This window comes from Dysidea avara, chromosome 1, assembly GCF_963678975.1.
Source record: "Dysidea avara chromosome 1, odDysAvar1.4, whole genome shotgun sequence".
NCBI lineage: Eukaryota > Metazoa > Porifera > Demospongiae > Dictyoceratida > Dysideidae > Dysidea > Dysidea avara.
Window position 1 is genome coordinate 15,765,254 of NC_089272.1, and position 26,962 is coordinate 15,792,215.

At 36.4% G+C, this 26,962-nt stretch overlaps 1 protein-coding gene across 1 annotated transcript in view; it reads right to left on the reverse strand.

The window, feature by feature from the left end:
* Window positions 1-23,795, reverse strand: part of LOC136241690 (mucin-like protein) — a 60,521-nt gene extending 36,726 nt beyond the window's left edge. The window contains exons 1-9 of the mRNA XM_066032956.1: window positions 23,712-23,795; window positions 20,875-21,159; window positions 19,771-20,059; window positions 11,603-11,818; window positions 9,816-10,025; window positions 8,717-8,776; window positions 7,283-7,320; window positions 4,402-4,524; window positions 2,240-2,524 (exon numbers count right to left, since the gene is read on the reverse strand). Of these exons, the coding sequence (XP_065889028.1) occupies window positions 2,240-2,524; window positions 4,402-4,524; window positions 7,283-7,320; window positions 8,717-8,776; window positions 9,816-10,025; window positions 11,603-11,818; window positions 19,771-20,059; window positions 20,875-21,159; window positions 23,712-23,795 (1,590 nt within the window). The remainder of the gene's footprint in view (window positions 1-2,239; window positions 2,525-4,401; window positions 4,525-7,282; window positions 7,321-8,716; window positions 8,777-9,815; window positions 10,026-11,602; window positions 11,819-19,770; window positions 20,060-20,874; window positions 21,160-23,711) is intronic.
* Window positions 23,796-26,962: the final 3,167 nt, after the last annotated feature.

The following is a 26,962-nucleotide window of genomic DNA, read 5'->3' on the forward strand; positions in this document are numbered from 1 at the left end:
CCTTTTCAACAAGTTTCTTTTATATATATAAAAATCTATTAACTGAATTTTCCACCACTAATAAACTACCTGACTAAATGATGACTCCAGCCAAGCATAACTCAACTATGGAAGATAAGGCTATGGGCTTGTCTATTGAATATCGCTTTGTCCCAAGATGTCCCTTTTTACCAACTGCAGCAGCTAAAATGCATGCATCATGGACTAAACTTTGTCCTACTTTGTATCAAGACACATAGCAGTGTGTTGTGCGGCCCCAAGAAGCCGGCACGCCACACCGTGAGTATATTTACAGGAAGAAAGAAAACACGATTTTCACACCTTTTTAGCTCCATGATCCCGTATCAAATTGGCACTAGTCTCACTACAGAGGTGCCCACCAGGTAGGCCACGCCACATACCAAATTTGAAGGAAATCTCCCTAGCCGTTTCTGAGATATGAGTGGCCAAAGTTTCATTTTAATTTCTTCGTTTTTTTTCTTCGCCATAAGGGGGCTACGGGGGCTTCGATTTCTTTTGCACACTTTGCAAAAATTGGTATAAAACGCAAACTTGTAACTACATTGTATCAATATTTGGCACAAATAAAGAGCGTATAAAGGTACACTCACATACCAAGTTTGCTATGAATCTGATAAATACCCAAGGAGTTATGAGCATTTACTCACATAAAAAAAGATGAAACTTTTGTCACGGCTACAGGGTAAACCAAGTAGAGGAATAACTTGAAAATTCGAGTGTACATACGTAGGCTGATCATCGTAGGAATGCCTTTTGGTGGTTAGAACAGCAACAGACTTACAGCTACAAAGTTATAAAGCAAAAATCGAGCAAGTATAAAATCGCAGGATCGAGATACTCTAATAGAGCAGTCACTGGGGGGCAAAAAAGGTGCATAAAAATGTCAAAAAAAATGAACTCATCATGACCAGAGTTCGAACCAAGGACCTTCTTACCTAATGCCCACATCCTTAACCACTGAACCACTGCTATCTCGGCTGATGCACTTCACTTAATTTCTACCTTATAAATGAAATTTCTAGCTTAATAAATAAAACTGATCTACCAATAGAAAATCTAGATTGCTCTAGAACATTCTATTAGATGTTTTCAGCAAAAGCAAAAATGTGCGCTCTATTAGAGCATTAGCACCATACTATTGTTGCAACACTTTGAGGCTCAATCTAGTAGCTATTTCATCAAATCAGAGCCATTTTCGTATCGATCAGTAGTATATTTGTAGTATTAACTTAGTTTTGCCCCCAGGCGGTCTGCAAGCAGACTAATATGACCAACTCACGCCAATCAGCATCATCACAATTATCATAATAAGTGCTATTATGCTAGCAAAACTTGTGATACAACAGCCTGGAAATCACATCCCAGTAAAAAGGTGCAGGATTTTGTTTTTGAAAATACAAAAAGAAGTGAAATCCATTCAAAAACAGCCAAGCTGTAAAAAAGAGTGCAGCCCTCAATAGCCTGGGTGAAAAAAGTTGTGAAATCAAAGGTGGTGGCCAAGAAATGGCTGCAATGATCTTAATGCTAAAAAAAATTAATAATGGCTGTGTGCATTGTTAAAATTTATTAGCATTAAGATCATTGCAGCCATTTCTTGGCCACCACCTTTGATTTCACAACTTTTTTCACACAGGCTATTGAGGGCTGCACTCTTTTTTTACAGCTTGGCTGTTTTTGAGTGGATCCTATTTCTTTCTCCACTACCACATAGTCATTGATTCATGGTAATGCATGATGGCTTTAGTGCTTTTATTTCCATCATGTGAATGAATTAATTGCAGATCTCATACCGTTCTTCATTTATGATGCTATGTAACAGGTGGAACATAGCTTAAACTATAGTGGAATGGTCATGCAAGCAGTAAGTAAATTATTTTCAATAATGAACCACACAGAGGTTTTCAAGTGGTTTCTGCAAAATATGAGCAAGTTCTGTATTGATTTCTTAATCTAGCTGTAAAAAGGAAAGAAAATAATATTGAGTCTAGTAGTCCACTCCAAGTACAGTTCATTAAATGGATGCACCAGATAATAAGCCATCTTAAGCATGAATTGCCTTAAGCCTAATTTTGAACATTTAGCAGCTGGTAAATAAATACAAGAAAACAAAAGTGTTTCAAGCAAGCACATTAGCCTTTCAGTTTTGCAGACTCCATTATTCTATTCAGCAACAATAACAACACAAATACATTACATATAATTATACATGTACAATTACCCTATCAGTTCTTCTGTTATAGTAACCAATAGAATTCCATGTAGCTATAAATAAGTGGGACGGGGAAAATGATACTGACAACCCATCCTGTATTTCTCTTGAAGCTCTTTGAAGTAAAGTAAGATTGGTGGTCTCTCGAAAAAACACAGTTCCACTCCCATTTGTTCTGGTGTCTGCATCAGCCCAGTATGGAGCAATCAATGCATCTGTAGAATTTCTAGGAAATCTGCTAGGATCAAACTGACTAAACCTATTTCCAAAACTAATTATTCCATTGTTGTTGACCTGCATAATGTAATAATCAACAATAACTATGTATAGTAGCTACTGATTATAAACACTATACATTGTGCAAAAAAAAACTGTGTTTACTGGGGTTTCATGTGTTTGAAATTTCCTTGAGATTTCCAGAAATACATTGTCAGGAATGTGCAAAATTCCTGGTTTAAAGGTAATTTAAATGGAATTTTTTAAGGAATTGTTACAATTAATTTATATTTAGGTAATTTTTATAAAGTAATGAGTCGAATTCCCATTCAGGAATGTACATGAATTATGACAATTTTTGTGATAACGTATACATTTTCTGAAAATTTTATTTAAATTGCAGTATAGAAACATCATGAAACGCATCTTTTTGCAGTATTACATGATCATAGAAAGCGGACACATTTGTGAAAGAGCAAGATTGAACAGGCCCAGAAGCCATCCAAGAACTGAACGTTGTTGATTGTTCATTTGATTTTTATACCTCAGCATTTTGCTGGTCTTAGAATGTTGTAGGAGTATAAATAGAGCCATTCTGTTACAATTTGTGCCTTCTACGTATTTTCCTTCGATTAGAATTATTCAGCATCCTTTTTTTACAGCCCCAAGGCTATTTTTGTTTTAGGATATCACACATTTTTGTCACTGAACAAGAAAATAATTAATACATAAAGCTAATAGTTTCATACAAGGCACCTTTGGTTACCACAACAGCTTCAACAGTTATTGTGTGTATTGCATCACAGCCAGGGACATGAAGTGGCAAAACCAAGTAGGCAGGTACTTGTCGGTGTTGCAACCTCAATAAGGTATGGCTTCTAGGCACTATTAAAACCATCAGTGAACAGATTGGATAAGGCCATTTCCCCAGCAGGTGAGAATGTGCCCCAAACTTCTTATTATACTGGATTATCCCTTGAAATGCACAAAAAAGTGTATTGTGGCTACATGGCTACTTCAGACCCATGAACAAACACTTACAAGAATAGCACAGGATAACAAGTTCACTGAGTTCACCATAATGCACGCTGATCATGTTCACCTAGCATTGATGTTTATGGCTGAATTTGCACTGAGATCATCACTGACTGTAAATGCTACTGTAATTAGAGGTGTCTTAAATTTAAGATAGGGTTCTAAAAGACCACAAAAATAATCAGCAATTAGCATAGGCAATGTTATTATCCTATGAGCGCACTTATGGAAATCAACTCACCACTTCCCAGAAAAACGGCAGGTCATAATCAAGCGAAACTACTCCAAACGTTTGATTACATATCAAAGATTGTCCCATGAAGCGCAAGTCAAACTTTGAGAAAATCTCTTATGGTGGCTCTCGCAAGAGAGGTGGAGTTCCAAGATTTGTACTGAAGGAACTTAACTAGCCAAAGAACTTGTGATACGTAGTAAATCCAAGGTTGTGAAACTATCACAGTCTAGATATGAGGAGGCTCGTGCTAACGAGTATGCGAAGGAGAAGGAGAAGAATATGGAGTATTCAGCAAAATTTCATGTGGTGTTACTAAAATATAACAGGGATTGCTTACTATAACAATATACCAAAGGTTTTGTTGTATCGCAAAGTTTTTTTTTGTTTTGTTTTTTTTACAAAAGAATAGTTTTAAAGATAGGTTTTAGGTGTGCATTCTATTAGAGTTAGTCGTTCATGTAAATAACTCATGGTAGTTGTGCATCCTACTTTCCTTGGCCACGTGACTCACTACCGTGAGTCTTGATCTATATATGAAAATAGGTGATTAGCTATGTTAAGATAGAGAATCTCTTTTCTATAGAAAATTACAAAAAACTATTGATTCAAATAAAAGATATGAAACCCCATTGTATGCTAGTACACACAGCTGCATAAGTCATTATAATTATCATGATTCACTTACAAATAATCTTCTGAAAGTTCGGTCAAAAAAGATAAAGCTTTCTGTCAGGTCAACTGGTGGTGAAGAGCCATCAAGAGTTGGTCCTACAATATCATCACTTCTGTCAAACCCAAATGGGTAAAACTATTAGAAAGAATGAGAATGTATCACACATAACACTTCAAAGATTTGAGACACATCAATACATGTATGTACTACACAGTTATATTGCAACAAAATGTAAAGTCAATTTTGATCATTGCAGAGTGTACATGCAAAAAAATCAAGAATCATACAGTACATTAGGGATCATGGGTCATGAAGTTTTGGAATTTTCTGGCCAAAATTATCACCCTAAACCAGCCTAACAATTCCTATATGGTGCTTTGGCAGTATTGGTTAATTATCATAACCTAGCCCAAAAATGTCTTCAGTACAACCTGATATGCTTCAAATAGGTTGCTACAAAATTACAAATATATATATATATATATCCAATGGAATTCTATACTGACTGACTGATTGACTGACTGACTGACTGCTTGCCTGCCTGCCTGCCCGCCCGCCCACCCACCCATTTCTTTGTACTTCATATTCAAATTCTGCAATTGGTACTTGGATTCATGATGTATAGCCAAATGGTGGGTGCAGCATCACAGTACATTATCACTTCCATAGAGTTATCTGAGATATCCTGGACTGGAGAAAAACAAAGTTCACCAGCAAAGGACACTCATCTTGAATGAGTTTCATCCATCATGAAGCTTCAAGTGGACACATGCGGGCAGGCTCAAAGTCATCCCCAATACATGTAATCAACAACCGGTGAGTTTATGCAAACTTAATGTGATATCCAGAATACTTTACCGGCTCATTTTCACTGGGTATAGCAAAGTTCGATACTCTGCCTCCCACACGATAAACTCTTGGTATAGTATCAACATTTTTTATAGTGTGCATTTGGGTGGGAGGGAGAGTGAAGAGTAGTTTCTTGATGGCAATTTTGTTTAGGATTTAATGAAGCCAACAAAGGGTGCAGGTGTGGCCAGTGATAAAATATCACCCAAAAACCTGCCTTAATTTCCCTCATGATGACATGACAGTATTGGTTGGGTTAAATCTAGCGCAAAAGTGCCTTCAGATAGACTTGAAATGTTTTCATTAGGTTGTTACAGAATTATAAAAATAATATTCAATGGAATTTTCTATTGCCTGCATGCCTACTTGATGCATTCAGTCAAGCATAGCACAGAAGTGGCTACACCTAAGATCCTACTTCTTTCACAAAACACTTCGAATCCATTTAAGAAGAAATCTTTGGCATATTGATAGCCATACAATACGTGCACTATTGTCTTACTCAAATCCTTCCATAATTATACTATAGCGGCCATAGCATAGTATGGCTTTGATCTTCGGGCATGTACATTTCACTATGTTATTGCACCAACTGGAATATGTGTGCAGATACTTCAGTGACCTGTTCTCCATTGTAGACAAGATTTTTCCTGCTACCAGGAAATGTGGAATGGTATGCACCAAGCATATGTATGAAAGTAGATTATTGTTGTGCGTTAGTTTGGCGTAGCTGCATGTAAGTGAATTAGTCCTTTGGCAACTATGCCAGATTTTAGTGCCATTGGTGTTTATCAGTATAATTGTAGGTGCAGCTGGAATGTAAGTGGACAGCCCTTGTGCTTTTATGAATATAATTGTTAGATTCATGATTGTTGCAGATCATGATCTCACTCATGAATACAAGGGGTTTGCAACGAACAAAAAATTTGATTTACTGGATTTACAAGTTTTAAGATTTAAACAGAGATTTATAGTAATGGTTAAATTTATGCTGAAAACCTTGTCAAAAAGCTAAATGATTTTGTCATGCTGTTAGCATATGTAAATAATCAGAAATTTACAGAAATTTGGACTAATTTTGAGATTTAAGATTTACAGATTCTCTTCAATGGCCTACGAGATTTACGCTTCATTGCTGACCCCTTGCGTAAATACGATTAATATTATAATCATAATACATAATATGTGATGGTAAGTAGCTTTTTAATAGTGGTCATGATTTGACCAAAACTTCACAAAGGAGTACCTATATGAAAAAAATTAGGAATTTTGAGAAGGGATAATGTAGTACCACTGCAATAAAAGTACTAAAAACTGGATCAGAGTAGTACATAATGTCTAGATACTGTAAAACAACTATAAGTGAATATCACTGCCGTGCATTTTGATTGTAGAATCTTTGTAGTGCAGTAGAGATATTAACTTCTAATTGTTTTACTGTATCTGGACATTACATACCACTCCAATCCAGCTTTTTTCAGGATTTTTATTGCAGTGGTACTACATTGTCCCTACTCTAGTTTAAAATTCCTATTTTTCTTATACTTGTTTACATTGCCTACACCTATGCACCTCCTCAGGTACTGAAATTTATGCTGGAATGATTGTTTTATTCCTATTGTATATTTCCACAATAATAATTGTCTAACAACTGTGGCATAAACTAACCTTGAAGTCGCTTTGCATGAAAGAACAAGGCTAACAATGTATTATGAAACACAAAAGATGGATGCTTTAATAGAGTAGTAAAAACTACATTTAATTCCACACAAAAAAATGTCCACAAGTGTAAGAGTGGATATGCATTTGTAGATGAATTATGTAGCATTTAGCAACTATTCTATTTATCATGATTAACTGACACTGACACTTTTTTGTGTGCATGAACAATCTTGAAGTATATATTGTCTAGTAGTCATGTGTTAACTAAGCATGATGAATTTTAGAAGTCAGTAATTGCAGCATTGTAAGAAAACAACAGTACAAGTAATTTTCTAATGTACTTGAGATCTAAACACACTTGTATTATGATATGCGCACATACCTCAGATAAGCATGTTTCCATTTCTGGTTTACAATTTACTGAAACAACAAAATTGATTGTGACAGTTTGTAAACAATTATATACAACACACCATACACATTATTGTACATAACTACACAACCAAGTACTAAGAATAATACGAAACGCGGTTAAAGTTGCATCATAAATAAAAATATTAATAAATAAATAATTAATAATTAATGTTTGAGAAAACTACGAGGCCTAGAGACATAAAGTAACCGGGGATCGATTTGCCTGTGAACGAAGGCACAAATGTATAATCGTTGTGCCTGTTCGTGCTGATGACTTGGCCATATGTGTAATTCTATATAATGTCCAGTACCACACCCTTGTTTAATTACAGATTGCACGAAGGAGAAGAATAGCAAATGTCCGTGGAGTGACTGCAGGGGAGCCAGAGGCCACTTTACACGTAAACAAGAAGATTACAAGTAAGTTTTTATGTTTGTAACTCTCAAGTCTCCATGCCAGCTGCCAGTCACATAAAATATGTAATTAATTAACAATACAAGAAAACATTAAAACACATGCCAATGATGCTATGCTCTTTACAATACAGTTACATATAAAATACAAGTAAACAATCTTGTCTTGTGCAGCTGGCATGGCAAACTTCCTTTGTGTTGGTGTCAGCCACTGTCAGGCATTTCAATACATGCTTAATCTTTTTGCCTTCACCTGGCTTGGTTGTCTTCCTTTATCTGGTTCATCTGGCTTGCATACTCCTACAGTATTGTGTAGCTATCTCCTGCAAGTTGTGTATGCATAATTATAGTGTGTCACCTGTCACTGTGTCATTGCTACACCACTGATGAACCTTATTTAGCTCAGTCTAGTTGATGTTGATACTGTACTGTATATTGGCTAATAATTTTTACCTGTTGATGTTGCCTATAATGTATTGCAGCATACAATACTGCAACAATGTATAGTTCTCTCCTGTATGTTTTGTATACATAATTACATATACTGTGTACAAAACTGCATCACTGTGCCATTACCACACCAATGATGTACTGGCACATAGCTACTGGTGGCCTTTAGTTACGATGCCACTATTGTGTTGTATCTGTCACTACTATGACATATTGAGATGATTTGGGGATCGTGCCTTCACCACCTAATAGCCTCACCAGGAGGCTGTCACGTTGGTGTTGGTGTATGCACTAGGTTGTATGTGACACGGTCCTAGTAATAATTAATAATAATAAGTTGCTAAACAAGACACTATTAAGACTCGATGATAAACTTAATACCTACCAATGACCAATGTGTGGGAAGTTTAAAAATTGCTGGCAATTTATAAACAAATTTCATGGGTGTGTTATAACTATTACTTACAGTAAATGGGTAACACATATACAGTTTCTTCTAATTAAGCATGTTGACGTACTGTAATTATAATTGACTTACCAATGGGAGTTGGTGAAGGTGTAATCGTAATTGATCCGAATCCAGACCCAAATCCAGATCCTATTCAAAAGATAACAAAACGTCACAGCTCATATATGTATACTTATAGTGTAGGTTAGAAACCTAACACAAGAATCTTTATGAATTTAAAAACTGATGCAAAGCTGAGGTTTTAAAATACAAAGGTTTGAGGGAGTGGTCTCCATCTGGGTGCCTTATATAGGTGCATAGTGGAGTCATTGTGAGATTGGATATTGTGTCACTATTAAGATTCTATAATAAACTTAATACCTACCAATGACCAATGCATGCTGTTTATACATATGTGACTGGATTTTTGAAAATCACTCTTGTGGGTTCAGAGAAAAACGCATTTTAATAATTTAAAGCTTTGTTACTCACCAGCCTTGGCAGCTACACATATGGAATTTTTAGCAAAGATGGAGCAATTCACAACCTTGAGAGAAGCTAGTGGCCAAGGTAATCCCTATAGAGTTTCCCGCCATTTTAGATAAATTTTTTCACAAGTGTTGCTGTATCATGAGTCCTCAAAAAGGGGTGGAGGGTGGGGGTGGTGGGGTGGGGTGGGCAAGAGATAGACTAGAAAATGGACGAGAATGGTAATTTAAGACACCAGACCACAAAATAGCTTGTCAGTGGCAGGAAATAAACTGAAATTTCACAAAACAGACATACATCCCACATTCAGCTTCCTGCTCATCTGTCTAGAGCTTATGAACCCCCAAAGCACTTCCCTGTTGTTCACAGACCTGTACAGATGTCTGGTGTGGTTATACAAGCCGCCAGAGAACAGTCCACCAAAAGCAGATCCTACAAGTTGAAGGCAAGTTTGATATGGAAATTGTTAGCCTGATAGTGCAGCAACTTCATGCTGGTGTTATCTCACTTTTGGCTTTTGCACCCATATGGTTGATTTTGCTAAATCCGATCACATATGTGTGGGAAGTTCAAAAACTGCTGGCAATTTATAAACAATTCTCATGGGTGCGTTATAACTATTGCTTGCAGTGAATGGGTAACACAAATACAATTTCCTCTAATTAAGCATGTTTATGTTCTGTAATTATGATTGGCATACCAATGGGAGTTGGTGAAGGTGAAATAGTACCAGTAGAAAATACTGCGGTGAGAGTTGTAACTTGTGTAGATGATGGTACCTTTGTTGTAGCTGGTGTAGATGATGCAACCAGTGTTGTAATTTGAGGTATAACTATTGTAGTTGGTGTTATAGTTGTTGAAGGTGTAATTGCTGAATCTCCAGATCCGAATCCAGATCCAAATCCAGATCCTATTCAAAGATAACAAATGTCACAGCTCATATATTATGTACACTTATAGTGTAGGTTAGAAACCTAGCACAAGGATCTTTATGAACTTAAAAACTGATGCAAAGCAGTGGCAGATAGAGGGGGGTTGCAATGGTTTCAGCTGAAACCCCCTCTGAAAAAGTGTGCGCGCCCCTATTTTATGCACGATTCGTGTGAGTGTTAGAATCACCAACAGTTATGCATAGTTTATCACATTGGGAACTTTTCTACTGGCCAAACTTCATACTTCTGCCTTTGAAATCACTAAGAATAACATTACGGCATTGACGCATGTTAAGCACCTCTAAAAATAATTATCAAACTGTTTTGTGAAAGCCTAGTTCAACTGTTTTGGAGTGATTTATATGATTCACTATAGATCTATGTAGCTATAGGCCACTGAGGTATAAGACTGAGTTAACAACCCCAGCTGGACTATAGCTAAGTGGGATCACAGTTATTGAAAACTTCCTGAACCTGAAACCCCCTGAAAATTCCTAGATCTGCCACTACAAAGCTGAGGTTTTAAAATACAAAGGTTTGAGGCAGTGGTCTCCATCTGGGTACCTTATATGGGTGCATAGTGGAGTCATTGTGAGATTGGATATTGTGTTACTATTAAGACTTTATAATAAACTTAATACCTACCAATGACCAATGTATTCTGTTTATACATATGTGACTGGATTTTGGAAAATCACCCTTATGGGTGCATTGTTGATTCAGAGAAAAACGTATTTTAATAAGGAAAATTTAGGCTGGTTTTTGGGTGATATTATTTCATGGGCCATGCCTACTCTTTTGTGGTCCCTACTATACAGTTACTATCGTACTGTATGATAATTTTCAGCTTTGTTACTCACCAGCCTTAGCAGCTACATGTATGGAATTTTTAGCAAAAATGGAGCAATTCACAGCCTTTACGAGAAGCTAGTGGCCAAGGTAATCCCTATAGAGTTTCCCGCCATTTTAGATAAGTATTTTCACCAGTGTTGCTAGTATCATGAGTCCTCAAAAAGGGGTGGAGGGTGGAGGTAGTGGGGCAGGCAAGAGATAGACTACAAAATGGATGAGAATGGTAATTGAAGACACCATACCACAAAACAGCCTGTCAGAGGCAGGACATAGACTGAAATCTCACAAAACAGACATACATCCCACATTCAGCTCCCTGCTCATCTATCTAGAGCGTATGAACCCCACAAAGTACTTCCCTATTGTTCACAGACCTGTACAGATGTCTGGTGTGGTTATACAAGCCGCCAAAGAACAGTCCACCAAAAGCAGATCCTACAAGTTGAAGGCGAGTTTGATGTGGAACTTATTACCCTGATAGTGCAGCAACTTCATGCTGGTGTTATCTCACTTTTGGCTTTTGCACCCATATGGTTGATTTTGCTAAATCCGATCACATATGTGTGGGAAGTTCAAAAACTGCTGGCAATTTATAAACAATTCTCATGGGTGCGTTATAACTATTGCTTGCAGTGAATGGGTAACACAAATACAATTTCCTCTAATTAAGCATGTTTATGTTCTGTAATTATGATTGGCATACCAATGGGAGTTGGTGAAGGTGACATAGTACCAGTAGAAAATACTGTGGTGAGAGTTGTAACTTGTGTAGATGATGGTACCTTTGTTGTAGCTGGTGTAGATGATGCAACCAGTGTTGTAATTTGAGGTATAACTATTGTAGTTGGTGTTACAGTTGTTGAAGTTGTGATTGCTGAATCTCCGGATCCAAATCCAGATCCGAATCCAGATCCAAATCCTATTCAAAAGATAACAAAACATCACAGCTCATATATGTACACCGTAGGTTAGAAACCTAGCACAAGGATCTTTATGAACTTAAAAACTGATGCAAAGCTGAGGTTTTAAAATACAAAGATTTGAGGCAGTGGTCTCCATCTGGGTACCTTATATGGGTGCATAGCGGAGTCATTGTGAGATTGGATATTGTGTCATTTCAAGCAATGCTAAAGTATTGAGACTGAACATGCATGCTTGAATAGATAGTGAAGAGAATGCCATTTGACAAAGAAATTATTATTATTATTCAAACGTACATATGTATTTGTGCAATGGTGTCAAAACAGTACAATAGTAGGATTCAACCTTTAAAAAATGGCACTCATTAAATTCAGTTACCGTAGACTCCAGTCATTAGACACATGCGCTTATAATTTTCGGAGCAATTATTACTATGCTTGTTAAGCGCATGCGCTTATAAATTACGGTAAGGAATTTCTGCTAGGAGGGCATTAGTTGTGCCCACTACAGTTTTCAAGTGATTTGAACAATAGCTAAATAATTTGCTTCAGTTGTGGAATGGAAATCTTTAGAAATCAGGTAGCAGCTACAGCTTATCATTATCACAGACGGCAGTATCTGCTAGACACAGGCCTGATGAGGCATCGAGTGTGCTGTGACATGTCTCATTCGTTCTGACATTCGTTCTGACAACAATTCTATGTAGTACAAGGTGGCAGAGGCAATTTCAACCACATGCGCTTAACAAATGGGGGTCTAGCACAAGTCTACCATATGCGCTTAACAGGCAGTATGCACTTAATAACCATGTGTACCTAATATCTGGAGCCTACAGTATAAAACTATCATGTGTGGTAAAGGCACTTTTTTACATAAGAGTCTTAGCATCCTATCCTCTCACCTCCACCACTGCCATATGGTGGTTTTGATTTATAGCATCACATTCTCAACACTCTGTAACTTCAGTCGAGCATTTTAGTAGTCCCTGCACTTATCCTATAATGGTCATGCCCTTAAGTGAATGGGAACAGGGATAGCCGGTCCCTCGTGTACTATTGCAGGTGAAAATGATGTCACACTGCACGGTTACAGAAGGTCCATAACAACCATTATAGACGATTCTTCAAAGTGACAATGGCACTACCATAAATCAGGAAAATTTTGATGTAGAAAATTTTCATCTATTAAAATTTTGACACTACATATTTTCGTCGCTTGTATAGTTGGCAAAATTTTTTGATGGAATAACTAGCTATACGATAATATTTACATACGTAAATTATCCATGTAACAGTTAAAAATAATTCGTGGTTTTAATTTTTGTCAATACAGCCAGCGACAAAAACTTTTTGATGATAAATGTTTCCTGATTTATGTTATTAACGAAGAGAAACAATAAGGACAGGGATTATATAGGCATGTTGCTGCTTTTGAATGCATTGAACCAGTGACCTCGTGTCAATATGTACATGAACACTTGCTCAAATGTCTGAAAACCAGACTAGAAGATAATCGCTTCAACCATAAGCAGGTTAGCAAAGTTTATATGGTTAAAATAAAAAGTGCTAGACTGTAAGTAGTAAAATTTTACATTAGTTTGCTTAGGCAGATTTTTGAACTTTGAAATTATATAGTGGCTTTGCGGTTGTTGATGTGTAAACAACATCTTGATAATCGAATTCCTTATTCTATAATGAGTTATGTCATACTGTATGTAATTTTATAGGATTATATGGTATGGTTTATAAGTTATAGCAGTTTAGAAGCAGTAGATTGGAGCCTCTACAAATTTGGCAATGAGAGAGTTTTAAAAGCAAGAAAATGCTTACAAAAAGCTGATTATGGATTTTAAAAACAGCACCAAAACCAATTTTTTTTGTCTACCTGTCATAGTCACAAGGCTAGCGGCTAACTGAAGCAGCACATTGCCATCATTTCATGCCACTATAACAACCTCACCTGTGGCATGCGCCTCTTCTGATTTTGACGAGCGTATGCCTTCTGCAGTTTGCCTTTCCTTCATCTTCAATTGCAAAGTGGCGTGTTGTTCAATTGCATTATTGCATGATAACTGCATGTTCAATTGTACGACACAAGATATAAGAGTGATGCTAATACAATATAGCTCTGTGGAAATATCCCTAATTTGGAATTCAACAGATGGAGGTATTATACCATCAATCATATACTTCACTGCAAAAGTTTGTAGTGAATTTCACTACTAATTTCTGCCACAATAGTTTTTGTAAGTAGTAACATTCACTACATGCATGGTAGTGAGGGTCACTAAAAAAAGTAGTGGTGAATGTTAGTCTTGCAAATAATTTCTTGTATAATCAGTGTTGGGCAAGTTACTTTGTAAAAGTAACTAGTTACATATTACATAATTTATTACTTGCAACTGAACTATTTAGTTACAGTTACATATTACCCATAAAATAAAGTAACTATAATAATATTACATATTATATTTCTTTGTGTCCACAGCCTTAAGCTGTCACGTGTGAAACTACCACTTTATCACGTGACATGATTGCGTTGTTGGACAATGTGCAAATCTTGGTTATAAGTAAGAAGCTGGTGAATAAGCTTCATTCATTAGGCTTCGTTACTTCGTTGTGGCTAAGTGTTACTCAGAGGATAACTAACGACTTCATTACTTGTAGTAATAATATTACATAATATTAGACTCATTACAGTAACTATGTTACTTAGGTAACGCATTACATTTGTAAGTAAAGTAAATAATAGTTAGACACCAAGACCAAGGGAACTAAGCAACCCCAATGGCCCGTAGTGTCCCGAGCGCAGCGAGGGCGCTACTAAGGGCCAGAGGGGTTACTAAATTGCTTAGTTCCCGTTGGTCGCGGTGTCTAACTTATTTAGACTATGGTTTAAAGTACATACCTTTATACCCAGAGCATTAGGATGGGGTGAAAGAGCAACGTAGAACGGCAGAACGGTTTCTTCCTAAAGTCCTTACAGCGCCCACAAAAATAATTATTTGACCGGTATTATTTTATTTATTATTATTATTAGCACTTTACAGTGACCAGCACTGAAGGTCTGACAGCAACATGTGCTGCAGCCTTAGGATTACCTAACCTAATTTCAGGGACTTAGATCTAATGACTTGACTTACTGACTGACTGACTGAAAAAGTGTAACAGAAAAGGGGCCAAAGTAAGGAAAAAAATCCCTCCAACCCCAGGATTCGAACTGCAGGTCACCCAATGTCTAGTCGGGGCCACACTCAGTCTTCCTCCAGGAGGGATGGATTTTCTTCCTTAAACCTAAAGTATTTATTATTAGCACTTTACAGTGACCGGTAACCAGAATAATGGCTAGAGCTACAGTAGATACGCCGCTTAGTCTACTATTTGTCCAGAATTATTCGCAGAACACGGAGAAGAATTGTATTACAGTATTATCAAGTACTCCAGTGCACCTTTCGTGTTATAATTATTTTTCAAGTACAAAATTGCCTGAGGGTGGGTTACTAAATGAACATGTGTAGGTGACTAAATGAGCATGTCAGGTGACTAAGTGATTTAGTAACCCTCTAAATGAGCTGTACCATAGTCTAACTTGAGTTATATTACCCGTTTTTATAGCGTATTTTGTTATATTACTTAGATACCGCAAAAGTAATAATATTACGTAATGCGTTACTTATGTAACGCATTACTCCCAACACTGGTATAATAAGCTAGCAAAAGTATCGAGCATTATGCCAGCATAATGGACAATTTGTGCAATGCACACACCAAATGTAAGCAAAGAATGCATGAACACACTATATACCCAATTTTACTGCATCTCATATCAAGAAAATGTGCAATGTTATTATTGTTTTTGTTTCTTGGAAATAAAATTGATAATAGAGCAGTCACTTGTTCTACAGTCAGGAGCTGATATACTGTCATATAACAACCAACTCTAAAGCATCATCTTGATTTTGCAAGCATAGTTTTGAGTATAATAGGGTGGATTTTTGAGCACTGCTCAAAAGTATAATAGGCCACTATTAAAACCAAAATTGGCTCAAGCCTAGTGAATGCCACTACATAAAATTAATAGTGAGTATTGTGGCAGACATTAGTAGTGACCATCACTACATTTTAGTAGTGACCTTCACTAGTTTGTTTTTACTGTGTTTGCTTTAATCTATATATATATTGAACCATGGTAGTGTCATGGACCACGGTAGTGGTTCATAATAGAGATCACCTATGTTTTTTTCCAAAATCCTAATAGAACACTCAATTAAACACCACCTTAGAAACCTTTTCCAATCTCAAAAGAAACCTTAGAAAGTTAATTTGGAAGAAGTTCAGGTCCACTAGCAAAGATGAAATCAAAAGGACTTGATAAAAGTACTTTTTTAAAGAACTGAAATCTGCCATTTTGATTTTGTTCATCTTATTATTATTATTATTATTTTGTTTTCCCCACAGGGCTAGAGCAAAATGTGAGTACTTTTTGGGGATAAAAACTACATAACTTTCCTTCCTATGTCATTCTTCATGTCCATGACCTATTTTTAAATGTATATTACAATGATAAAACCCATTCTGGTCGCTGTAAAGTACTAATAATAATAATAATAATAATAATTCTCAAGCAAATTTGCTTCTTGTAGGTTCACTTTGCCACTGCTTCTGACTTAGTGTTTGCAAGGGTAACCAACGTGTTAATTGTGTTAATTAGTATCCAATCTATTCAATCAATACTATTGCTGACCACAGCATGCTGTACACTGCCTACAGTTGGATATGTCAGAGTTATATAGTACAAAGTACATTCAATAGTATGGAAACAACACACTACCTCTGATTATATTAACTGACTACTTAACAGCAACTGTACATGACTGACTTTGATATACAAGTTTAGTACTGTGTAATATCAAGCACCACCAGCACATCTTATTATCATGTTAGCTATCCATAAATGGATTTATAAAAAGTAAACAAACTAGTGTAAAAGTTATTTTAAAAATTAAATTATGGGAATAGAGATTGCTGAAAAAAGTAAAGAAACAAGAGTCAAACAAGCCAGCATGCTAATCACATAGAGATCTCTATATGGACTCAAATAAACATTTATATAGAAGCATTCTCAGTACTTATCTGTCCCTGATTTATGGGAGAAACTACTTTCTACCATATCCATTGAGTCCAAATAGAGATCTCTGTTTGTATAACATGCTGGCTTGTTTGTCTCTTGTTTCTTTACTTTTTTCAGCAATCTCTATTTCCATGTTTTAATTTTTAAAATTACTTTTACACTAGTATATATATAGTGTAGAATATAAAGGAAAATTATTGCTTGGACAGAATGGCCAATCAAAAGTAAATTTGATTGGCTATTTCTGAAATTGCATGGCCATAAGATAGAGGTGTACTATCCAGGTATGCGAAGCACACCCCACAGTGCGAAACACAAGGGGGTCTTGGGGGCATGCCCCCTCGGAAAGTTTTGAAAAAGGATCACTCTGAGGTTGAATCTGATTGCTGCATACATATTTTACAAAAAAAATTAATTAATCGATGTACTGTACAGCCAGTTTGTAGACTTAGCTGGGCTAAATGCTTTGTTACAAGTGGTGTTGAGTCAGCACAGATTGAATTATAAGTATCCAATTAGCTATTGCTAAAGTTTCTCTTAAAATTGCAATAGATCAAAACTTATGTACTCTCGAACTTGCCATGTATAGAACACTCTTATCACCTGACTTTCATTCCACTCTCTCCAGCCAGTGCATTCTCTACATAATTATTCTAACCACGAAAGGTCATCTTATACTTAATATCGTACCCCCACTTCGCAAACATTACTTTTTTCTTCTCCTAGACAGTGCCACTCAAGTAGTCAGTGTAGTGATCGCTTCTTCACAACACCAACTGTAACTCACAATCGACAATTGGGGTAAACATGAGGTGCAGTTCTCTAGCTTACGTATACACATCAAGTCGATGCTTCAACGGGATCAAGACTTCGTGTAGCAATTAAATAGCTTTGGTAAGGAAAGGTAACGATATGACAACAATAATAACACATGTTATAAGGACTAATAATAAAGAATTACAGTTGTGAAAATTTGATTGGCACAAATGGCCAACCAACAGCTACATTGTATAGCACATTGATAAAAGGTACTGAAACAAGCTGGAGTAGTGCACGATATTAATTCACAGTAAAACAATAAGAAGTGTTATATCCCTATTGTGCTCTAGATACCATAATAAAAATGCACAGTAGGGATATAACACTTCCTATTGTTTTGCTGTGATCTAATATCGTGCACTACTCCAGCTTGTTTCAGTACTTAATATCGATGTGCTATGGTCCCTACTCTGGTCCAAATGTTTTACATGTACTTGTTTGTTTGATAATGTTTTCTAAATAATTATTATGACTGGTGAACCCACGCATACCACATCTGAAATGATGCTGTGCACCCCACTTATATCAATTATTGTCTGAAAAGTGAAGTATCCATTACGCTTCGTTGTCTGCTATGTTCAACCCGTTACACAGTAGTATGAATCAAGAACCATTCAAAAAACACCTCTGCAATCAAAATAGCCACTATGAAAAATACAGATGATTTCCATTACGAAGGGAAGCCATTACGTGCTACCACCAAATGGACACTTTTCGCTGTCAGCAAAGATGAATGGAACACAAAGAAGGATACTGGTAAGTCCATGAAGAATACATTTTATGTACTGCGGTACGCCAAAAGGCACCTCTTGGGCCAAAGCAAAGTCGAACAGTAAACAATCAAGCCCGTAGCCTTAGCCGTTATTGAGTTATGTTTGTTTGAAAGCAACAGTCAGTCAGTCAGTCAGTCACTTACTCAGTCAGTAGAAAAATCTGTTAAATAATTTTTTTTTAAATTCTGTAGCAACTAGCGTTTCGGGTCGATCTGAAAACTTGTTTTGGCTTAGTTTTACCTGACTAATACTGCCTCACGTCATCTGGGAAAACTGAGGCTGGTTTTTGGGTGATGTTATTTTGTGGGCCATGCCTACTCCTTTGCGGTCCCTACTATTACAAGTACACAAAAAAATTGGAATTTTCAATTTTTCCTGCAAATCTTCCCTATGAATCTAGACTACAGCAGCTTGGCTTACATTCCCTTTATTGTAAAGATTGTGAGGAGATGTTATTGCCACGTACAAATTATTGAATAATGAGAGGATTGTTAATTACACTTCTTCTTTACCCTAAACAAAGACACACCAACCAAAGGTTGTTGTTTTTTTTTTCTTTTTTTTTCTTTTACCAACCAGAGTTCACAACTTTAAACTGTTTAGCTAAATCTTTCTCAATTTTACAAATAAGACAGAAGTATTTTCAAACTATGTGATTAACCCTTGGAACAAACTCCCAAATTATGTAGTGACAGCCAACAATCTTAATGATTTTAAGAATAGACTTGATAATTATTGGACTATAACAGGATATGGACAAACTCAAAGGCCTTGAGCCTATAATTGTATATTGTAATGTTCCTTAATACTAATGAACACAATTCATATTCTTTCTGCTGAAAACATGTAAATTAACTGTTTTATGGTCAGTTATTTGCACTTGGCAGAAATTAGATTGAGATACTCTAAAACAGTCAGTTCTTGAGCATAATTTTGATTTTGAAAACATAACTCTAAGCATAATAAGCTTGATTTATGAGCTAGCATAATAGGCTGGGGTACAGGTACAAGTGCTTTGTCTGATATATACATAAGCCTGTGAGCCACATGATAAATTATGTGCACTTGTCCTCAAGCCAGCATCTCTAGATGGGGCTTTTACATACATATTACATATACATATATATATATATATATATATATATATATATATATATATATATATATATATATACATTAAAATATTCTGCAGTGCAGCAGTGATTCATGATATTTCATTTAAACAAACCTGAATTATCAAAGTCATTAGATGAATCTACTTGAAAAGCCCAAACACCTGGAATGTTCACATTGGTAGTTTGGTCAATGTTGATGATATTTGGAGTCCCTGATCCTGGAATAGTCAGAAAAGTTATCCCATCACCAACATTAATCCCTGCTCGTGCTGCCAATCCACCAGTCCCATTAACACCTCCAGCAGTATCACCAGTGGTCCATTGTATTAATCCATCAGCATATAAGAATCCAACAAATGATTGTAATCCATTAGTTATGAGGAGAGCTTGAAATGTGTTTGTCTAGATTGCAAAATGAGTGCAATAATTTCTAATGCCAGTATTACACCTAACACATGTGCTTTAGTTATAATGTATACTCATTATATAAATGATAAATAAACCTTGCCATCTGCAGCATTTCCTAAACAATAAACAGCAAGGCCACTGATTTAAATCTTAAGTGTATAGCTACTAGTAAACTTAGGTTCTGTACATTATAATTATCAAAATTTTACTATATACATATGAACATAATAGCCTATATAGAAATCAACGTACCTAGTACCCTACTATGTGTCTCTGCTATCAATTACATTAGCAGTTATCCTAAGAAAAACCATATAGTTATGGTAGGTATACGCTGGCTGGTTGGCTGGCTAACTTTAAAATTAATGCTAAAATTCTTTTGTAAAGGTGCTGTTCATCGCTCAAAGCATTTCTATATTAATTTTGTGGCAGCAGTTGGGGGAACCATATTTTGAGGTAATCACTACTAGTATTAAAGTACTGTATGAGACAGTACTGCATGATTAAAGTATGACTGCTCTATTAGAATTACTGACTAAAGTATTTCAATATTAATTTGCTACATGTTTTTATGAACAATAATAAATATTCATCCTATTATGCTGTGCTGATGCCTCGGGAACCTAATATACCCAAAATTTATGCCATTGTGATTGACAGGAGCGTAATTCACGCTTAAACTGTATGTATGCAAGATGTATAGTTACATACTATAGTTTTCTCATGTATATACAAATGCAGTACAGTATACAACTGAGAAAGCATTACTATATAAGCCAGTTGTCATATATAATCACATAAAGTCTTACTTTGTCAACTCCTTCAAAAGCATAGCCTATCTCTTCCCACGTTACTATAAACACAGTGGTGGCTGAAAAACTTGAAAATTCTGGAAAAAAGGATTCTACATGAAAATTAGCAACGGAAAGTATATCTGAATCATTAGTTTCACGATAGAACACTGCGCCAGCTGAGAAAATATCTGCATGAGCCCAATATGGTGCAATCAGCTCATCATCACTGCTTAAAGGAAATAGTGAAGGAACAATTGAAGTGAATGGATCATTAAAGCTGATAATTCCATTAGCACTGACCTGCAAAGATTAACAATAAATTATTGTGATTCATTATGAAAATGAAAGGGCAGTGTAACTATGTATGAGGGGCGTAGCCAGACTTTTGGTGATGCCAGGGCCTATAGCTGTATAGCAAGATCAAAATAAAAGGTAACACCTGCTAACAGTAGCTGATCTTCACCTCCTTACAGGTTTTTGCAATTGAATTCGGCGACTTTGCAATTGAATTCGTCCCGTTTGCAATTGAGTTCGTCGCTTTTGCAATTGAATTCGTCCCGTTTGCAATTGAATTCGTCCCGTTTGCAATTGAATTCGTCGGTTTTGCAATTGAATTCGTCCCGTTTGCAATTGAATTCGTCGCTTTTGCAGTTAAATTCGTCCATAACAAGAATAGCAGCTGGAGCAAACATGAAAACATGATGTAGCAGCTGCTACAAGAACTTGTTCAAGTACAACAGTAGTAAACAACTCTTTATAAGGCAATAATTCTTCCTCTACAGCCTCTCCAACAACATTCCAAACTCTACTACGCCATTCGCGATGGGTGTGGTCACTCGCGAGCAAGCTAATTAACTTGTCAGACAGCTATCAACTTCGCGTACTACCAGCTTCAATTACCTTCTAGTGTCTCAAGTGTAACTCTCCAAGGCATAAATAGTTCATCTCTTAATGAACGGGTTGGTTTCTTGGAGCCGTTTTGTTTATGACGAATTGTAATGCAAACGCGACGAATTCTATTGCAAAACCGACTAATTCAACTGCAAAAGCGACGAATTCAATTGCAAACGGGACGAATTCAATTGCAATACCGACGAATTCAATTGCAATACCGACGAATTCAATTGCAATACCGACGAATTCAATTGCAAACGGGACGAATTCAATTGCAAAGGCGACGAATTCAATTGCAAAAACCTGTAAATACTGTGACTACTTTATTAGATGAATGAGTGCTCTATTAGAGTATCTTAATATTGACTGCTCTATTAGAGTAACTCGATCTTAGTGATTATACAATTATTGATGACCGGGCCTTGTGGCCCGGGTTTTGGCTATTCCCTGCTGTGCATCTTACACATTATGTATTAATTAATGATGATAGAACAAAAACAACTGGGTGGAAAATAGGTACATATGTTCAAGAAAGCTGGTGACTAAAGGATTTGCTAAATTGTGTGACCAAGAATGTGTCATAAATGTACTTAATTTAAGATTAGAATTTAATTGCAGAGCATGAAGTCACTCTGCTTCACCAATTTCCCATTAAACACAATTCGTTTCTTAGAGTTGACGTAATGATAAATTATAATCTTCATTGTTTGTATTAATTTTGTTCATTCCTGGTCTCACTAGGTATCAACTCTTTTTCAATTTCTAGTTATTTTCTTGTACACCAATGCACATTTACACTCAAGCCATTTTAACACACTCATCACAGATGGTAATAAGTAAGTGGCTGGTTGTAATGTTTACAACTTTGGGTAATGTGATTTTCACAATTTTCATTGGCAGACACTATGATCAAATTAAAATACTTTTATGCATCCAATTTTTACATTCAATTGCAATGAGATCATGTAACAATGCTACAAAACTGTTGCATTTGTAACCAAATTTGAATTTCACACCCACTGAGTAACTTTCTTATTGCATAAAATCTATGTAAATAATTAGAACCAACTAAGGGAAATCCTGAATGATTATATACCAATGAACTATCTGACCATAACTTCATGTGGGAAGATCAAAGCAAAAAGTAGTTCTATTAAAGCCATACAGAACACAACTGTTCTCTATTCGGCAGTTATAGAACACTTTGTTAGATCCACAGTTCTGTATCAGGTAGCTATAGAACTACCAGGCATACTGTATTTACAGGCTATTAGCCTGCTTTGAGTGATTAATCACTTATTCTGGCCTGTATACGTACAACCAATCAACTAAGCCAGTATAGGCTAATAGCTGGCTGACCAGTCAACCCAACCAGCATGAGTAAAACCACTGGATTTAATTAATAGACATACGTAATTTAAGATTTCAATGGTGGCTGCTTGTGGTCAGCAGCAGTAAATGTTCTTATTATGTTTTGTTCGCATAAATGGAAGAATCCTAAGAATATCACAAACATGTGCTTATTAAGTGCCACAGTCCAAAACTTTTAGTCATTGAGAAGATCTAGATATACTAGACTCATCCTCTCGCTCATTCTAGGTATGGCACAGGAACAACACATATACACAGGCACAATGCTTATTCTACTGATGATAAACTACTCCATCAGTTTCATGTGCCTTGTGTGTACCTCAAAATTTGAAGGTTCTCATATATATTATACTGTACATGTAAGAATAAAAAGCACTGCCGTGAGTGCTATACGTCAAAATATAGCACATAAGAGTGCGCGACAGACAATTATAGCACAAGGCAAAGCCGAGTGCTATATTTCATCTTGAGATCACTCTTCGAGTGCTGTGTTTGACATATAGCATGAGCCTAGCAGTGCTTTAACTTGTATAGAGAACCATCAACTTGAGGTACACACAAAACACACAAATCAGTTAGAAACTCACGGTCTTATCATCAGTAGAATAGGCATTACACCTGTGCTGCACCTGTATTAGACTAGGATGAGCGAGAGGATGAGTCAAGTACATCTTTTGAATGACTAAAAGTTTTAAATTGTGGTGCTTATTAAGCATTGTTATGTTTGTGATATTCCAAGGACTTGTCCATTTATGTGAACAGAATGTATATAGTAAGTACATTCACTGCTGCTGAATACAAGCAACCATCATCAAATCTTCAAGTATGTCTATAAAATTAAATCAAGTGGTTCTACTCTTACAGGTTGGGTTGACTGGTCAGCCAGCACAGTACAGGCTATTGGCCTAGACTGGCTTGGTTGATTGGTTGTACTGGCCAGAAACAGTGAGTGAGTGATCACTCAAAGCAGGCTATTAGCCTGCAAATAGACCTGGCAGTTCTACTCAGGCCCGTAACCAGGGGGGTTTCGAGTGGTTGGACGAACCCCCTTCCAGGATTACCACTGATTTTTAAAATAAAGTTTTATAAGCTGGCGTATAAGACGCGGGGCCCGAAAGGTAGAGAAGGACTATATGTAGCGCAATGTAGGCTGCTCTGAGGTGTTAACTAAAGTGGAGCTAAGCCCCACCTCTACACAGCTAAGATCTGGGTGGGGATGAAAATTCGCTAAAAATCGATATACTCTAATAGAACAGTCACTAAAATACTCTAATACAACAGTCACTAAAATGCTCTAACAAAAGTCATTCAAATACTTTAATCATGCATGATTAATACTTTTAAGAACTTCTTCTATAATGTGTGTATCTTAACACTGCATGCTATACCTATTTTTCAGATGTGTAGTCATGGCTAATCATGAGATTACTATTAGTAAAGCGTAGACAACCCAAATTATTAATTTGTAGCTCCTTAATGAATTGTATTGATGTAGCTGTGTTTTATATAGTTGCTAGGCAACAAATGGTAGTTATTGCTTTTTATGCTTATGTGCATGTAATAGTTATTGGGATAGTGCTGGCCAGCTAACTATATAGCAAGGAAGTTCACGGTAAACACTATCTGCATGATTATTTGCAAAGCCCTAGCTCTTTCACTGATGTGCAGGGCTGTATATGGGCGGGCGTGCATAGGGTTCTGTAAACTAGTTATCTATAGTTATATATGGCTATATACTAAAATTAACCTATGCAGTTGCTGCACATACTGAAGTTGAGATTAACTTCAAAGTAAATGTCAGATTTCAAGGGATTAGTCAGAATTATACACTAATTACAACTACTCTTTGGAGTCATTTTTGTGTACTATCAATTTTAGGTCAGTTAGGAGAAGTGAAATATTAAAATGTTGTCAGCAGCTGGGGGCTGCGCCCCCAGAACCCCGCTGCTGTAAACACCTACCGTGTGAAAGTAGAACCCCCCTTTCACAAATCCTGGTTACGGGCCTGTAGTTCTATAAACTACCTGATATTGAAATGTGGGTCTGTCAAAGTGTTCTATAAATTCCCAATGTAGAACAGTTGCATTTTGTATGGCTTTTATAAAATCCTATTTTGCTTTGATCCTCCCATGCAAGCTTATTATATTATATACAATATTACCAACCAACGGGCTGAGCTAGTTAATCAAGCCATCTGTTCAGCTCAATTCGATGATCCAGCTAAGTCAGTCAACTATAGTAATCAGTTGGTCAGTCTGTCAGTCAGTCTTTGCTCAGGGCATTTGTCCTTAGTCTAACTACTGTTTTTTTCAATCAAATTCTAAAAAATCACCCACTGAACTATATATCTACCCACTTAAAAATTGTTTTACCAGATTAAGGTAGTGCTTATAGATGCCTATTGCTTCTTATTAAGATGTAATTCTGAAGTACATATTGGTCATCTGTATTATCAGATGGTACACCCCTGTATGCTAAATTGGGTACCCAGATGACTCTTTACTGCGATTGTGATAGGTTTAAAATGCACTCTATTCTCTATGCCATAACTCTCAGCTGCTTTGTCCTACCTTCATGCAACCTCTGCTAAAACAGAGACAAAAGATTCACATTCCTGTGGGTTTTGTATTATTAGAATATACGGTAGCATTTGTGAGTAATTGACAATCAAAATTACATAAATTTCTAATAGCTACTATTGAGAATCCTGTAAACTGCTGTAAAGATGTACTCCAAGTGCAGTGGTTTCTTCTTAATTGCTCACTTAATGGCTTCACTGCATATCTGTTCCTATGATGGATGGGACTATTACAAGAAAATCTTCAGAAATATTTGAAAAATGTTTCCTTGTATTGACAGCACCATGTTAGTTTCAAAATATTTTAAGTGTTTCAGGTGTGACCATAAGAGTGATTTCCCAAAATTTATCCACATAATATTATTAGTGGTGGATCTAGAAGGGTTTCGGTAGTTTCAACAGAAACCCCCTTTCAGAATTTCACTTGTAAAGTGATACTGGCTGATTGAGCCATTCTTCTGTTGTGAATAGCTCTTTATCATAACAGTAACATTTAACTTACAGAATGTCTTCTTTTTCATCACTTGAGATCAATTGCACAGCAGCTCGTCTGCTCACTCGATAATTATTTTTTCAAGTGCTTACTTCTGTGTGAGTTCAAAATAAGAATACAAAAGAGAAAATATGCTGATGAGAACTTAAAGCAAGGAATTATCTTTCTTTGATGTAAGAGATAGAGCAAGTAAGCTTGTCTAAATGGTAGCACGATAGTGTAGCTAGACTCTACATAGTTATACTAATGTTACAGCTAGCTACTAATGCAATGGCTTTATAATACACCTCCCAGAAACCCCCTTTCAAAGATCCTAGATCTGCCACTGCATATCTGTGCATAAAACCGCTCTAAATCAAAATTTTCAGTCTTTAACTATGTTAAATACCTATAGCGTCTGGGTGGGACTGGATCCCAGCTACTCCATATGCTTACTACCCTGGTGCACCCCCTTTGCTGAACCCTGGATCTGCTCCTACAGCTGTAGCTCAAAGTTTATGTTGTCCAACATATAATACCATTACATGTTCTAGCTACACCACTACACTCGAGTGGTCTGCAAATTCACAAAACTGTGTATGAGATTTAAAATAGCTACTATATTGATGAGATTTTATGTGGAGATTTTGCAATTTTTCAAGATTTCAAAGAGGCACTTAGAGTCTGTATGAAGGAGTTGTGACCCTTTGACTACACTAGCTATTAAACAGTTACAGGAATATATGTTAGATTTCTAGGCAGTGGAAGTCCAATGGCCTTAGAGCTGG